General features: G+C 42.7%; 1 protein-coding gene across 1 annotated transcript in view; it reads right to left on the bottom strand.

Moving 5' to 3' along the window:
• Positions 1–17,669, bottom strand: part of CEP112 (centrosomal protein 112) — a 303,594-nt gene that overhangs the window by 193,356 nt on the left and 92,569 nt on the right. Inside the window, exon 16 of the mRNA XM_065415534.1 lies at positions 12,071–12,150. Coding sequence (XP_065271606.1) covers positions 12,071–12,150 — 80 coding nt within the window. The remainder of the gene's footprint in view (positions 1–12,070; positions 12,151–17,669) is intronic.

The following is a 17,669-nucleotide window of genomic DNA, read 5'->3' as shown; positions in this document are numbered from 1 at the left end:
GCTCCTTCCATTTGCACTTCATAGATTTAATTTCACTTTCATCTTTGAAGCCTAGTGACCATTTTTAAGCTGTATTTTGTATGCCAGTATGGACTGATGCCAACCCTGGAAGTATGTGCATTTTTACTGGCAGAAAGTGAATAATTGGCACTGGACAAAAGTAATTTTAATGTGAAATCCTTGGCATATCATTGGTTATAGATCCTACCCTAACATCAAATTGTCAATATTTGAATTTTGAATATAACTACGTATTTATCAACCATGAGAATTGTATTTCTATACTGAACATACAACTCCTCTGGAGTTCCGTGAAAATACTGTGCCTACCTCATTTTAACCAATTTCAATAAAATTCTTAATTAGGGTTCAGTTTTTTAAAAAAGTTCTTGCAGTCAGGAATTTCCCCCCCCCTCCCCTTAAATAACTACTTCATACAATACAATTTTACAAGACTGGGAATGGAATGGTCTGGAGTTTACCATGGTATTTAGCACCAAGAGAAACAGTACAAAGGAAAGGTAACAGTTTAGTGACATTTTATGGTTACAGGAATATAGCTCATCTTGCTCTTTATTATGAGTAACACACTGTTGGTTTTGACAGATACCCAGTAAGTATGCCCCATCTTGGAAAGAATAAGTAACATTTCCAATGGATGCATCAGAATGACTAAAGCATTCAGTATTTTGGCATTTTTGATCAAAAATCATTTGCACATCAGAAGTTATTTTTGTAAATAGATTTTTTGCTAGAAATATAACAAATGGATATATTTTCTCCTACCAGCCAAGGCAAAACAGTTTAAAATACTGTAAACTGCATATAAATAAGACAAGTAGAATAAATGTATTATAATAATGTGTGTAAAAAGGAAAGGTTCAGTTTCATAAAAACATTCAGACTGTGTATATTATAACAGTAAGGAAATGAAGCATAGTCATACTGAGTAGCGAAGATTAGGAAACAACTTGATACTGTATTTCTTTATGAACAATAACTGTTGGTTATTTCTCTTAGTTTAAGGAAAAAACTTCATTCATTTAACTAAACTCAGCAATAACATTTACAGGCTAAGAAGTACTTTTCACTAAAAAATTGGATTTAAACAAAATTATTCATTTTTAAATCTAAATAGGCCATCCCTAGCCTGAGACGTTCTACCGTAACCAAAAGCATTATTTTATATATGGTGATGGTAATCATTTATATAGTGCTGTAAGTTTACATGGAGCTTTGAACACAGTCTCTGCCCAAATGATTTTATAATTTAAGACAAGGGGCATCCTTTACTGACAGAGTTTGGCCAGAGAGAAACCCATGGCAGACAGTGTGTGCTCGAACTCTACGGTGGAGTTGGATTGTGTGAGGGAACAACTTCCTATAAAACCAGGGGCAAGTCGCTTAGTCTATCATCTCTGCCTCAGTTCACATCTGTAAAACGGAGGTGATACTCCTCTATATCACAAGGATGTTGTGTGAAGATAAATTCATTCAAAGATTATGAGTTGCTCAGATATTATGGTGATGGAGGCCATACAAGTATTTTAGATAGATAGGTGTCCAGATCATCAGTGGAGACACAGAGCAGGGCATTAGACTCTTGTGAGAAACTATTCAGGCTACAGTTTAGTGTTAGATGAAGATAAGTAAACCAAATTGTCTATTTCTCATAGGATTTTTTTCCTTGCATACAAGACATTTTCATTAGTAACAAAGGCATTCAGCATTTTTCTTCCTTTTTAAATGTCTGTGCTTACTTGGCCCATAGCTTAGAATGTTATAAATAGTAATAATACCTTTTCTCTTATTTCCCCTTACATTATTCATAGTAATAACAACTAGAACCATGGGGCTTTAGTCTATTAACGCCCACCTCCAATAACATACTATTATGATGCAATCAGCATAAACGGACCAGGAAAACAATCCCTTGTCCTAAATAAACAAACAGATAGTAAGGTTTTGGCTATAGAACAAACAAATTTTACATTACCTTGTAGGAAAAAACCCTATCAATTTCAGCTAGAAGGAGATGGCTGACAAGTAGTGCCTGTATTACATATAAATTAGGATTACCAAGACACCTGTAGCAGTTTTAAATATTACAGAGCAAACCCTTTGCAAATGTATGTTTCTGACCTCAGGTATTTAGTGTAAATCCATGAAAACAATTTGAGTGAAGTATGATGTAAATTTGAACTCAGTAGAAAACTGCATTAAAACTATGGCAGCCTTATTTAAAGTGTACTATATCTTTAGATTTGCAGAAGTTTACTACTCTACACTCTGTCTCAAATCACTTTTACCATGAATCTACCTGGATGTGTTTGAAACTGCAACAACACTGCCTGCTGTCACACCACTAAAAGATCCCCAAATGCCTACCATTTCCTTTTCTATGCATTTCCAGTTGACTAGCTACTTAAGATGTAATCCTGTGGCCATTTCAGAATCAAAGTGCATCCAGATCAAAGAACTCTATGAGAAACCACTGACACACCTACTGTGTTCTAAGCTGCAATTCCACAAGGCATGGTTTCTATTGAAGAGGGTGAATTATTTTTTTTTCCTGTCACAGGGGGAGATAGGGTTGTTTTATACAAGTTTTCTCTCTCTCTCTTTTAAGGGACTAGCTTGTAATTACTTACTTTCATTACAAAAATACTCAAAGAAACACAGCAAAACAAAACATTTCTCATATAGAAGTCTAATATAACAGTTGGATCTTGCTGATTTGTACTGAGAGCTGGGAGACCCCATTGTAAGTTACTGATTTTTACAAATGATCGAGTGAGTAAATATAAGGAAAGGACTCTCTGGCAGTTTTAAAAAAAGGTTCACACTTCCTAATATTTTTAAAAATCTAAAACAAATATTATGTCAGATATCAAGAGTCAAGGAGTGGCTTGAATTTGTGGAAGTGGAGTACTCACTGAGCCTTGAAGACTTAACAATGAATGAGCTTTCCTCAATTCAGGGCATGTGCTCAATCTATCCCACCACTCACTCTCACGGGCACTTGTTTCTCCAGAAATATATTGAAGCCTGAGTACTGGATCATAACAATAGTCATGATAAGAGTTTTACATCTCTTACTTGTATGTTATCCAACCACAGTTTCACACCATCTTTCATACTTATTACTACAGGCTACCTACAGAGACAAGAAGACACAATAGTATCACCAAAACCAACGAGGAGACCTTGTGGCACCTTAGAGACTAAAAAATTTATTTGGGCATAAGCTTTTGTGGGCTAAAACCCACTTCATCAGATGCATCACATCACTTTCCAAAGCTATACCTTTCACCCATAAGAACTTTGTAGCTCTTTATGTTACCCAGTAAATGAGGGGCCATATGGGAACACCTTCACAGGCAGCAACTCCTGGTGAGCTCTGTTGCCCATGGCCGGCAGTGTGGTAGATGTGCCAGCCACTGCCTCATCAGGGGAGGATAAGGAGGATGCCCGTGGGGGCACCGGATCCTCCTGTCCCTCTGGCTCGCGGAGATCACCCTGCATGATGCACCTTCCACGGTGCCAGGAGAGGCACCGGCTTCCGGCCCCATACCGGTCACCACTGCAGCCTTTGTGCCGGCCTTGGCACCAATCTCGTGGCTTCGCAGAGGCTCCCAGGCTACAGATGATGATGGAGGGGCCTGTGCCTCTGCTACTACTAATAGTGATCTGGACCCTGCACCCTGGACTTGGTGGTAGGCCCACCGGGTCCAAAAGGGCCTTTGAGCCGGTGCCTGCCACTGTGGTGGCCACGGCATCATAGGCAATGGCTGCCCCTCCTCCTGTCTCGATCGGTGCCGAGAGCAGTGAGGGTTCTGCCTAGATTTGTATGACTCCACCTCTGAGTCCGACGATGATTCCGATGTTGGTGACCAAGGCGGTGCAGAGCGAGATGGTGCCAGGGAGTGGTGCCAAAGCAAGGGCAAACGGTGCCACATCATAGCTGACTTGCCCTTAGAATGCACAATGCTTCTTTGTGGTGCCAGGGCAAGTGCAAGGGACTGTGCTTTCATAGATATAAGGTCCCTGGCCACCTCAAAGGTGTACGGGGTGAAGGGAAGGTCCAACTCTTCCACCTGACTCTCTCGCACTGGGGATTCCACAAGAACCGGACTCGACGGACCTCCCTTAGAGGCCGGAGTCGATGGTGCCAGCTTTGTTGGAGCTGGAGCAGGGTGTCTTGGCGCAGGATGCATCCCACTAGCAAAGCCTCGCTCCACTGCTCTAGTGGGAGAGCGACCTCTGTCAGTCGTCTTCTTCTTGTGGAAGCAGTGCCGGGCATATGGGAGCAGTGCTGGGCACTCGCACTGGAGGTAGTCTTTGGCGCCAGGGAATGGCAGTGCTGAGTCCTTTCTCGGTGCCGCAGCCTCTCTTACAGAGGTCAACACGTTCCACACCGAAATGCTGGGCTTGGGGTTGGACGGCGCCTGTGCTGGCTGGGGGTGGAAGGCTGACTCCATGAGGAGCAATTTTAGCCAAAGTCTCTATCCGTTTTAGTTCTTGGGCGGAAGCCTATACAGATTTTACACTTATCAGTCTGATGGGCTTCCCCCAAACACTTCAAACAGGAGTCAGGTGGGTGTCCTCTGGGCATAGGCTTCTGACAGGACCCACATGGTTTGAACCCCTGAGACCCAGGCATACCCTGGTCCCTGGGAGGGGATGAATGTGGCGGTGGGGGGGGGGGACCCCCAATTGAAACTTATCTTAACTAACTATAAAAATACTGAAACCTAACTAAACCTAAATTAACTATTTACAGATACAACAGGAGAAAGTCCAGTAGGGGATCGCTTGCCATAGCAAGAGAAGAGAGCAGCTCCAATGACCTTCACTGGCAGTAAGAAGGAACTGAAGAAGTGACGGGTCAGCTGGGACCTATATACACCTCCATCAAGGCGTGACTCCAGGGGGCTCCACGGCCAACCTGAAGGGTACCGCTACGGGAAAAACCTTTTGACGACTGAACGCAGCACACCCACACCTACTTGGAATCGCCATGAGCAAGTACTCGAAGAAGAATAAACAATTCCATTGCAATACATTTAGGCGAAAATAGTTACAGTGAATGTGCTCCCCACACAAATACAAAAAGATATACAGTATAGACAACCGAAAGCTTGGAAGTTCTAGTTTAATAATGTATTGAGCATTTTGAAATATTCCCTGTTTATTCCAAATACTTAAGAGATTATCTGAATAAAGACATATAGACTTCTGCTTTGTGCCTATTCTTACTGTATAAAACCATCTTCAAAAAGCCCCTATCCATCTACATAAGTAACACTAACATTTGACTGAGCAGTTTTTAGTAAATAACTTCTGGTTTGTTTCAGAATAATCTTGGCTTTTTTAAGAAAATGATTTCTGTAACTTTGAAATAGGTGGGCAAAAATTAAATTGGGCTAAAACATATGGAAATAGTATTCTACATAATCAAAAGAGGAAGAAGCAAAACTTGTCACACTTACATCTGCTGTGTGTAAATCATTCATACACCCAGAAAATACTGGGTATGTTGTATATTGAAAATTTGATCAAGATGCAAACTCAATGAAGAACTTAGTTGGTGCAATATATCTGTCTCTTTTCAGAGCAGAGTGTGCCAATTCTCTACACTGTTTCAGTTATCTTTGAAAAAAGGAGAAAGAAAGATTACTTACTAGTAACTGTAGTTCCTCGAGAGAGAGATGCCACTGCACATTCACACTAGTAGGATGCACTCCTGGCACCGCTAAGCTTCAAAAACTTTCTAAAAGCAGTGTCCCCACTCAAACTATAGAAGCACCACCTCACAGAGCCAAGTATTTGGAGATAGGTTTCTAGAGGCCATGTGGTCCCCTACTGCCTTGTTTCCTTCTCTTAAACCCCAGAGTCCTTTGGAGAGTAAAACTCCGAGGAAAAGAGGAAAGTGGACATAACATGAATATACACAGGCAACGCTCTCAGAGAAAAAATGGTTACCTACCTTTTGTAACTGTTGTTCTTTGAGATATGTTGCTCATGTCCATTCCATTGTAGGTGTGCATGCGCCCACGGGCGCAGCCGTTGGAGACTTTTGCCTTAGCGGTACCCGTAGGGCCGCTAACAGTAGTACCTCTGGAGTGCCGTGCTCAGGGCGTGGTATATCAGACGTCACCGGCCCTGCGCCCTCTCGGTTCCTTCTTGCCGACAACTCTGACATAGGGGCAAGAGGGCGGATAATAGAATGGACATGAGCAACACATCTCAAAGAACAGTTACGAACAATAGATAACAGTTTTTTCTTCTTCGAGTGCTTGCTCATGTCAATTCCATGGTAGGTGACTCACAAGCAAAATCCCTGGAGGTGGGCTCGGAGTTCACAGTCTTGCAGATTGGAGTACTGTCCTGCCGAAACCTGCATCAGCCTGAGCTTGCTGGGTCAGTGCATAGTACGAAGCGAACGTGTGGACAGACAACCAGGTCACTGCGCAGCAGATTTCCTGGATGGGCACCTGAGTGAGGAAGGCCGCCTATGACGCCTGCGCACTAGTCGAGTGAGCCATCATGATCACTGGCGGGGACACCTTTGCCAGCTCATACCAGTAGCGGATGCAAGCCATGATCCAGAACGAGATTCTCTGGGTAGACACTGGGCAACCCTTCATCCAGTCCACGACAGCAACAAACAATTGTGTAGACTTACGGAACGGCTTCGTCCTCTCTATGTAGAAGGACAGTGCCCACCAGACGTCCAGAGTATGCAGTCTGCGTTCCTCATCCACGTTACGAGTCTTCGGGCAGAGGACAGGTAGGTATATGTCCTGACCGATATGGAACTGGGAGATGACCTTGGGCGGACGCAGCTGGACCTTGTCCTTATAGAATATCGTATAAGGCGGATCAGATGTGAGCGCCCTGACCTCGGACACCCTATGGGCCAAAGTTATAGCAACCAAAAAGAAGGCCTTCCAAGAGAGAAGCAGAAGGGAGCAGGAAGCCAGGGGCTCAAACGAAGGCCTCGTGAGCCTGGACAGCACAAGGTTCAGGTCCCAAGGAGGGACCGGGTCCCAGACATACGGGTAAAGGTGCTCCAGACCTTTCAGGAACCGCGCCGTCATGGGATGGGCGAAGACCGACCTGCCGTGAGACGGAGGCTGGAAAGCCAAAATGGCCACCAGGTGCACCCTGACTGAGGACAGCGACAGACCCTGGAGCTTAAGGTGCAGTAAATAGTCCAAGATCTCTTGCAAGGGGGCCTCTTCCGCCAAGGCCCAACACATGAACCGCTTCCACTTAGCCACGTAAGTAGCCCTGGTGGAGGGTTTCCTGCTGCCCAGCAGGACCTGCTGGACACCGGCAGAACACTGCCGTTCTTCCACGCTCAGCCACGCGGAAACCAGACCGTCAAGTGCACCGCCGCCAGGTTCGGATGCAGCAGATTCCCATGATTGTGGGACAGCAGATCCAGCTGAAGAGGCAGCTGCAGGAGCATGGTGAACCAGTGCTTATGAGGCCATGCCGGGGCTACAAGGATGACCGTTGCTCTGTCCTGCTTCACCTTGAGCAGGATTCTGTGGGTTAACAGCACCGGTGGGAAGGCGTACATCAGCACTTCCGACCATGGAATCAAGAAGGCGTCTGACACAGAACCCTTGTCCCTGCCCAGCAGAGAACAGAACACGTGGCACTTCCTGGGGAGTTCCTCACCTGTGGAAAATTAGGCTGACCACCTCTGGATGGAGTGAGCATTCATGGCGAGATGAGAAGGATCTGCTGGGCGATCCACCAGGACGTTCTTGGTTCCGGGCAGGTGGGCGGCCCCCAAATGAATGGCGTGCCGCACACAAAAGTCCCAGAGGCTGAGCACTTCCCGACAAAGGGCCAAAGACCTGGCGCCGCCCTGCCTGTTGATGTAGCACATTGCGGCAGTATTGTCCGTCAGGACCTGCACCACCTTGCCTTCCAGGTGAGGCAAGAAAGCGAGGCGCACCAGGCGAACTGCTCTGAGTTCCCGGGCATTGATTTGAAGGGTTAGGTCGTGTTGCAGCCAACGGTCCTGGGTGTCGAACTTGCTCAGATGGGCTCCCCAGCCCAGATCAGACACGTCTGAGACCAAGGTGAGCGAGGGCGCCGGGGTCGCGAAGGGGACTCCCTGCAGCACTGACTTGGGATCCCGCCACCAGTCCAGAGAAAAGAATGTGGCTCGGCACCGCGACCACTCGGTCCAGGGGGTGGCTGCTGGGAACGTAAACCGAGGCCAGCCACGCTTGCAGGGGCCTCAGATGAAGCCAGCCATGGCTTACCACGAAGGTGCACGCGGCCATGTGGCCCATCAGTTGCAGGCACGTGTGGGCCATGGTGAGCGGTTATCTCTTTATGTGGATGATCAAGTCTGACATGACCTGAAATTTTTCATTGTAAATGTCTTTAGCAACAGGTTAAATTAAAAAGCACTCTCCCAGTTATTCAAAAGGAACATCCATTAACTTTGTCAGGACCAAGATCCCAGTTCACGACAGGTTTTCTCACTAGTGGAGATATCTTAACTAGTCCTTTGAGGAATCTTACAATAGTGGAATGGCTGAAGAATTTTCAATTGCCAACTGAAAACAGTACGTTGAGATGTCGATAGATCACTTTGAATGGTGACAAGGAAAAGCTCAGACTTCAGATATAATAAATAGTCCAGAATAGATAAAATTGGGGAACACCTGGAGACAGATTATCTGTTGCCCATAGAGATAAGTTCTTTTCCATTGCTAGGGAAAAAAAGTAACTGAACTGTTCTGTAACCTACTCTTCGAGATGTTTTCTACATGTCCATTATACTGTAGGTGTGTGTGTGTGCCTCTAGAACAGTTGTCAGAATTTTTCTCCCTCCGCGGTACCCATTGGGGCAGCTCACACTGCATGCAGGTATAAAGGGTGGAGTCACCTCCAACCACCACCGGGTCCTTTTAGACAGAAAACTCCAATGCCGAGGGGTAGGAGGGCAGATCGTGGAGCAGACACGTGCAACACATCTCGAAGAATAACAGTTATGGAACAGGTCGGTAATTATTTTTTCTTCTTTGAGTGATTGCACATGTGCATTCCACTCCTGGTGACTCACAAGTCATGAAAACAGATGACGGGATCAGAGCCTTTCTGAACAGGGACTGAAGGACAGCCCGCCCAAATCTTGCTCCATGTCTAGCTTGCAAACAGGAAAACAAGTCCAAAAATCTTTTTTTTCTTTTAAACACAACTAAAGCTTACTATCCTAAGTATATTGAAGACTAAACTAATGAAATAAACACACACTATATTTACAAATGCTGGGGCCGAGACAGAACTGTTTTGGTACTGAACAGAGTTCCAACGACCGTCACAGGCAGTCAGAAGGAACTGAGGGGGCTTAGGGGAGGCTCTGCCCTTTCCACCTTCATGCAGTGATGCACGGCAGCAATGGGACCTTGAGCCACCCAATGGGTACCTCTGAGGGGAAAAAGTTTTCAATGACCCTGTGCTGGGCTCACCAACACCAAGATTGGAATCCACATGTATAGTCACTCGAAGAAGAACTGTGCATAAGGAGGTGAGGTGACACTGTTAGATGATGATTTAGATTGTAAACTCTCTGGAGCAGGGATTATCTCTTATCTATGTTTGTACGAAGTCCAAAACAATGGATCTCCAGTCCTAACTGGGGATCTTTGGGTGTCAATATAAATTATATTTATAAGAAGATATGGGGGCTTTCTCATGACAGCTCCAGAAGATCTCAGTACCGTCACTGGCCTGTCAAATCTAGAGTACTCAGAAGGATACTGGTCTAATCTGATTTTTCTGGTCACCAATAAAAATAATGGAATTAGTGGAGAAGTATGAAGGAGATCTTTGCTTCAGTCCAATAGAATGCATCAGATACAGTCTCTGTCCTCTCAATCTGAAGCAAAACTGAGGATGCTTTGCAATGCTCCTTGTGGCAAACACATCTATGAAAGATTTCAAATTTATCCAGTTTTCTTTATCTTTTAAATCAATGGGATTATTTACAGATTAAGGTACTACTCAACACTATTAAGAATGACTGGCCCTAAATTAATGTTACATGTCAAAGCTTTCAAAACTGGATATCTCAATATGTTGGAATGTTCAAATTACCACTTAGGTGTAATAAAAGGGCTATTTATGTTCTTAAGTGTTGATTTGAGAATCCAGTTATCAGATTTAAACAGCCCATTAAACTGCTCAATTTTGAAAAATGGACTCCCACATTAAATTCTAAACTCAGATGTACAGCACGTGTCTTCACATAGCTTGAAAAATTCACTACTGAATTAGCATGACAGTGAATTTTCAGGACACGTAGCATTTCAAACTACACATCTAAGATTAGAATCCAGGCCTCTGTCTTTAATTTTGGCCCCCTGTGCTTAGACTCTACACTTTAGATCAGACACTACAAAGGTTTACACCACACTAGACTAGGCAGTCTACTTTGTTCATTAATCATTGACACAATGGGCTACTTAGACTGTGAAAAGCTGTCACATGAGATGTATTATGTCAAAACAATTGAAATGTTTTAAACCCAGATTCTGCCTCCAGATACAAGGCACAAATCCTGGAAAATCACTTACTAGATGCAATATGACACAAAATGAGCTCAAATACAGCATCTTAGATCCAAATCAGCCTTTTTAAATCTAAGTGATACAAATTCTTATGATTCTTCCCTGAAAATGTTAGTGTGTATTTCCAGTAGTTACTTTTTAGTGAAATAAAATGGATAAGTTAACCTCATCATCTTGACTACTGCAACCTCCTCCTCTCTGGCCGCAACAAATTCCATCTTGAGCGCTTATTTCCTTCCAAAATGCTGCTGCACAGATTATTTTCCTGGGCCAGTGCTTTGATAAGCCTCCACTGGCTCTCCAATCTCCACCATAGCTAACACATATTATCAGTCTTCATTTTAAGGATTTCACGGCATATCCCTGCCCTACCTGTAATATCTTATACAGTATCAAGACGTCAATACCTGCACCCGCTGTGCAATTGATGCCTGCCTGGCCCGCCAATTTGTAAAATTTTCCAACAAGGACCTTCACACTTTCTCCCATGATTCCCCTTTTGAATGGGAGGAACTCCGTACAGAAATGTACAAAGGTACCACATTTTCCTTCTTCGAATCCCTCCTTCCAACTCTCCTCTATCATAATGCCTACTACAAACTCAACAACGGAATGGAAGATGATGTGGCATGACAGCTGCTATCATGCAGATTGGTATTGTTCCTCGAACTCCCCCAGTCTATTTGTTGTATCCGCCTGTTGTGTTTCATCTTATACTTAGATTGTACTCTCTTTGGGACAGGAACTGTCTCTTCTTTATATATTTCGATCTTATATACTTATATAATGCTCATCACTGCAATATCTGAGCACTTCCCAATCATTAATATATTTATCCTCACAACAGGTCTGGAGGGTAAGGAAATTCCCCAGGGTACTATTATCCCCACTTTACAGATGGGGAACTGAGGCACAGAGACTAAGTGACTTGCTCAAGGTCACAAAGGAAATCTGTAATGATACAGGGAATTGAATCCAGGTCTCCTGAGTCTCAAGCTAGCATCTTAACCACTGAATCCTGTTTGTACAGTACCGGGGGGCACAACTTTAGGAACTACCACAATACAAATAAATAACAACAATACATGAATATTTCAATTGTAACCTGATTCCCCTAATGAATGTCCACAACAACTAATCTTCAGTAAGGAATAATGGTCTGCAAACATGTCAGTTCTAAACTGAAGCTGGTTTGAGTTACTTAAGGGGAAAAGAGCATCTGAAACCACTAACTTCTATTTTGTTACATTCCTATCACTTAAAACCAGATGAACGGATTTTTTTTTTAAATTTTTACAGCTGACTAATAAAACCCTAAAAATAAGGTTTTATAATGGAAAGTTGACCCAAACTAAACTATAGGAGTGCTGTTATAAAACACAAAGCATATGGTCTACTTACTGAATTTGAATAAAAACATTGAGACATTTAAAGAAAGAAATTATTCTTTATCACGTTTCACTTACTTCAAAGCCTCTTCCAGTTTGCGAATTTTCTTTTGAGCATCCCCTCTCTCTTTATCAAGGTCATTTTGGAAGCCATGAATCTACCATTTCAAAGAAAAATTTTACATTTTAGCTACTATAGCATGTGACCAACAGAATGATTAAGCATTATATCAATTTTGAACATAATAAATTAGTTTCGCATAGGTTTAGATAAGAAGTTGTTGAAATATAATCAACATATGTAATGTGATGTTTCCACAGTTCAAACAAAGTTTAGGTACAAAATTAGCAGCAGGCTGAGACTATCAGAATATAACCTTCTCTACTAGTGTGATTTTTCTTCCTGTCCAAAGAAATGTTAAACTTCTAGTGTTAAAAATACAATAACTGTATTAAAAATAACTAGTTTTTTCTTTAGTATCAATTGCCAGTATGAGGATACTGAGAGATCATGAAATAAAGGGTAGATAAGAGATACAGATTTGTCTGAACCATATCTTACACAAAGCATTTTTTAAAAATACAATTAAATGGGTTAAAGCTACTTAAGCATACTAGCCACAGTATAATATACATTCAGATACTATGGCATCCAAGAGCAGTTGCCCCCGTGGAAAGAAAAGATACAGAGGAAGAAGAGAACTGCACTACTCTAGAATTCTTCACCCTCATTGAAATAAAAAGTGAGAGTGATTCAACAAGCATGTGAGAAAGACTGCATATACTCTTAGCTACATGCTTCAACAAGCACAAGATAAGTCAAGGTTTATTAATCTGTTCTCATTTTGAAATTCTTGGGTACTGTAATTTTGCAGTGTATGTGAACTGTGCATCTAACCTTAACACCCAAACAAATGCACACCCATAATAGTTTACAGAATCTTTAACATAAATATAACTCCTCAGTCAGCCAATATATATACATAACCATACATAAATATGTACATACACACACAAAACAAACACCCTTGCCCCCCTCACATGTACAGATTCCAGAAGATGTGTACAGACACACATGCTTACTCTATCTTAAAGGACCCATTTCTCCTAATTTCATCTTTTTTCTCTTTTTTTAAATCTATTTAGATTATAAACTCTTTGAGGCAAGGGCTGCTTTAAATGTTTGCACAGCACCCAGCACATTTTGGATGCTAGTATAATAGAAGTAGTAAATAATAATGATTAAAAAAAAAAAGACTACTGACTTCTGGGTGCAATTCAAGCTGACAATTTTGTTCTTGTAAGGCCTTACATGGTATAGATCCTAGCTATCTGAGATCACCTCTCTCCCTGTAAACCATTTCCGAGCTCCTAGGCTGTTTCTAACATGCCCTACCTTTTAGTGTCAGGTGGCTAGTAGCAAGTTTTAATCTGTGGAGGGTTCTTTACTCTGATTCTGTTGGACCAACAGGGGGAAGTGAGTTTCAGAGTTTGTCAACCTTCCAGGCACGGTACAAAGCACATCTATCTGTTCACACTGGTTTTTGCCTAAGGCAGGTTAGGTGTCAAGGATTATTATTATTTTTTTTGAGCATTGTGAGGTAATAGTGTAGAGATGTTACCCTCATATCTAGATTTTCTTTGTGACAAAGAGTAGTGGTAAATTTAGGGAGTGGTCTTCTAGCACCCAATTATTTGCAGCATGATGTTTGATTAATATGAATGTTCTCAGAGGCTGAGGAAATAGGTGCACAATTTTATGCATACCTAATTGAAGAGATTGCATGGTTCTGCATAAATTATGATTTTATTGATAGTATATAAGAATTGATATTAGGATAAAGTGGGCATTAAATATTTGTTAATTTCAAAGTAGTGAGTGTGATGAAATTACATCAGAGAGAGAAAAAGAACAGATGGAGCAAACAAAGAAAATTTGGTTTATGAAGTACAGAAGTCTAGAGTGGCATTGAGAACATTTAGAAGCAATACATGTGCCATCAGCTAAAAAGTGTTGTGAACATGTACAAATGATGGGAAGTCACAGCTCTGGCTCCACAAAGCAGTCTGTAGTTCTACAGAAGCCTCAAGGGGAAAAAAAAGAAAATTCAATAAACCCTCACACCCTATAAACTTCTACAATGTGAACCACAGGAATCCAGTACATTTTAGCTGATTTCATATTGCAAAAGTATTTGCACAATATGATCAGAAATCATATCTCTAGAAAACATCTAGGCAAGAATCTGTATTAGTATCAATGACCTTGAATGTCTATAACAAGATGCAACTGACACACTCCAACATAGCATACTGATAGCTCAGATGAAAAACAAGAAATGAAAAACACAGTTTAAAAGACTCACTGGTAGAAAGTTTCAGTACAGAAGCTAACTGTGTGGAAGTCGGAGTATTTAGCTGGTTTGGAACATTCTCAGAGACAGAGGGATTTTCCATTAGGGTGGTCAGAAGTCAGTATTTACTGTCCTAGCATATTATATATGTATAACAGCTGTTACAAGAACTGCTCTTGATAATATTGTATCACAGTTACTACACTTAGCTGCCTGTTTGGAATACAAGGAGATTATTTGTAAAAAGCAGGTGTTTCCTTTACTTGTAAAACCATTTAGCCTAACTGGTTCCTGATTTAGTAGATAAGTATCCTTAATCAAACAGTGACATTTAGGGTTATTACTTATTATTTGTTTGATGGTCAACGATCTTAACAGGGAATAGTCACCATAGATCAATAAAGGTTATTAGATACTGGTAAGTATTTAAGCGAACAGATTATACCTCATAATGCATGCTTCCTTTACTCAAAAACAGGCTATTGTTTTTAGTATTTTATAGGCGAATCAGTCCTCTATTTTATGGGCGTATGTAAATAACATGGTTCACATGTATTTTTTTGTCTCATCTCAAAGATTTTCACAGTACACAGTTACATCAATGCTTCTGAACATGTGGACACCTGTACTGATCTCTATCAAAACAAAAGTTTTCCCCATCTTGTTTATTATCACATAGTTATATAATCCATCCTGAAATAAGCTTTATCTTATCTATTTCAGGAGTCAAAGGGCATATTCCCTAAGGGATGGGATGACAATAGTTGTTCTTGACCTGAAGCTCTCAAGAGATATCACAGAGATAGAAAGACAAAAGAAAGCTGAACTGAAGAGAGAGTAAAATATATGAACAGGCTAGGAAGTAATAATTCCAATTCAAATGTGTGTGTGTGTGTGTGTGTGTGTGTGTGTGTGTGTGTATATATATATATATATATATATATATATATATACACACATATATGCATATGTGCGCACATATATTTTGACCTGGTTCTGTATCAGTTTAGATTTGAATTGTTCTTGTAGCAATGACAATTGTTTTGGTAATCATTAATATTTTTAAAGAAAATCATGTGTGCCATTTAAAAACACGACTCGTTTATTACATGCAGATAACTTCATTAAAATATTATTAATGTTGCAAAGTCAAGCACTCTAAAGTTAAGCCATTCTAGAAATGCCACCCACCCACCACAACAGGCGGGGGAACTTGATGGGGCCAGGGGTGAAGAGGGACAGCCCCACAGCAAGAGAGAAACACACACTCATTGAAGCTCCTCCCACCCTCTTGGAGTCTCTGGCACCCACTGGCCAGTTGTGGGAGAGGGGTGCTGACTGGCCCACATCCCCTAGCTCTAGGGATTTTACCTGGAGCCCAGGCCATGTGCAGCCTCTTCCAGCTCCATTCCTTAGAATTGAGGCTGCCTGGGATGAGACACTTTGCCAGTGGGTTTCCAGACATATTTGCTGACAACAGTGGAATGCTGAGACTCAGGGAACTCGGGCTCCATTCCAGGCTCATCTCAGCCTTTCCTCCTAAGCCTGATCCCTTCTGCCCCATCCCCTCTAACCAGTCCCAGTCCATACACCACCACTGGCTCCTCATCCCAGTCCCATTCTCCTCAGCTAGCCAGGCTCAGTCTCCATTGTCCACGCTTCTGATCCAACTGCCAGTCTATTTGCTCAGCAAGTCTTAGTCCACCCCTGCACGCCCCCGTCCCCATCTCCTCCTCTCCCAATTCCTGTCTCCAGTCTTCCCCGCCCCACTCCTTGTTTCCAGTCTTCTTGTCCAGCCAGTCCCAGTTCCCTCCTGAATTGTCCATTCTGGCTCTCCCCCTGCCCACGGTCCCTGTCCCCATCTCCCTTCACAGGCTTTTCATCCAATCTCTATGTCATCTCCCCCCGACCCCCCTTCCAGGTTCCTTAACCCAGTCTCTTTGTCCAGCTAATACCCAGTTCTCCCCCACATCCCAGCTCCTTCTCTCCTCTTCTCCCATCCTATTGGTTCCTAGTCCCAGTCTCCCCCTTAGCTCCTCATCCAACCTGTTTCTCCCAAATCACTGGCCCTCTGGTTCCCCAGTCTTTTCCCTCCCTAGCTCCCACACCTAGTCTCCTTGCCTTGCCATTCCCAGTCTCCATCCCCAGCTCCCAATCTGTCTCCCTGCCAGCCTCCAATGCAAGTCTTAACCCCACCCCCCGACTCCGTGTTCCAATCTATTCCCTTAGCCTCCCCCAGAATGCCCTAAATCCAGGTCTTGTACCCTCTGAATTTGAATCATACAACTTTCTCCTCCATACTGCCTTGCAGGGGGGATAACAGCACAGGAGAGACAGACTCTCTGCTCTCAGTTCTGGTGCCCAGACCCATCCCTTACAGGGATGGCATATTCCCGTCCTGTCACACATAGGAGCTATGAGTGGATTGAGCAAGCTCAATCACTCTGGGGATAGTGCATGACCAGTCTAGTTAGCACTAGGAGCTACAAGAGGTTTGAGCATACTCAGTCAGGACGGAATCTCTAGATTAGATTAGACAGAGAAAAAATATAGATCCAACATGGCTACTCCTCTCACAATGACATCTTGTTTATCACCCTCAGTCTCTCACTCTCCCCTACTGGAAGGAGTTATCGGGTGCAGCCAAAGACTCTTGTAATTCCAGCATAAACATTCTGTAGCCAGATACTGTCCAAATTATGCCAACCCACCCTCGATTTTGACCTTCAACATTCTTATTATTAAATTCTTGGCTCCTTCTTCACTAGCTAACTTTGCTAGACTGAATTACGGGGTTTTTTGCACATGCAAATGGAGTCTAGGATAACACTGAAACATTTCCACTTGTGATGCAAGACAGGATTTGAACTTTGGGCACGTCTACATAGCCCCACAGTCTGGACTACAGGGGCATTAGGACTAGCTTAATGCGAACTAGGTGTGAATTAAAAAGTATCTGTTTTGCATTAATATAGTCCTAAAAGGGGTAGCACCTTTTAGGACTACGTTAACACGAATGAGGTATGTTTTAGACACACATCCACAGGGTCTGCACATTGCAGTTACAAGACACCATGCTACTGCACACTGCAATTCACACCTCTCTACTGAACTGTAGGGCTGTGAAGACAAGCCCTAGTGTCACTATAGTGATCTGAAAGAACGAGGAGTACTTCTGGCACCTTAGAGACTAACAAATTTATTTGAGCATAAGCTTTCACTGTGACGGGCTGGATCACAGAAACCCCCTTTGGGAACTGCCAACTGATGTGCCAAAACTACTTCTGCCCCTGCTTTCCTGCCCTGGCAGCTTAGGACTCCAG

The sequence above is a fragment of the Emys orbicularis genome, chromosome 13 (assembly GCF_028017835.1).
Source record: "Emys orbicularis isolate rEmyOrb1 chromosome 13, rEmyOrb1.hap1, whole genome shotgun sequence".
NCBI lineage: Eukaryota > Metazoa > Chordata > Testudines > Emydidae > Emys > Emys orbicularis.
The sequence above is the reverse complement of the archived record's forward strand: the minus strand, read 5'-3'. Positions and strand labels throughout refer to the sequence as shown.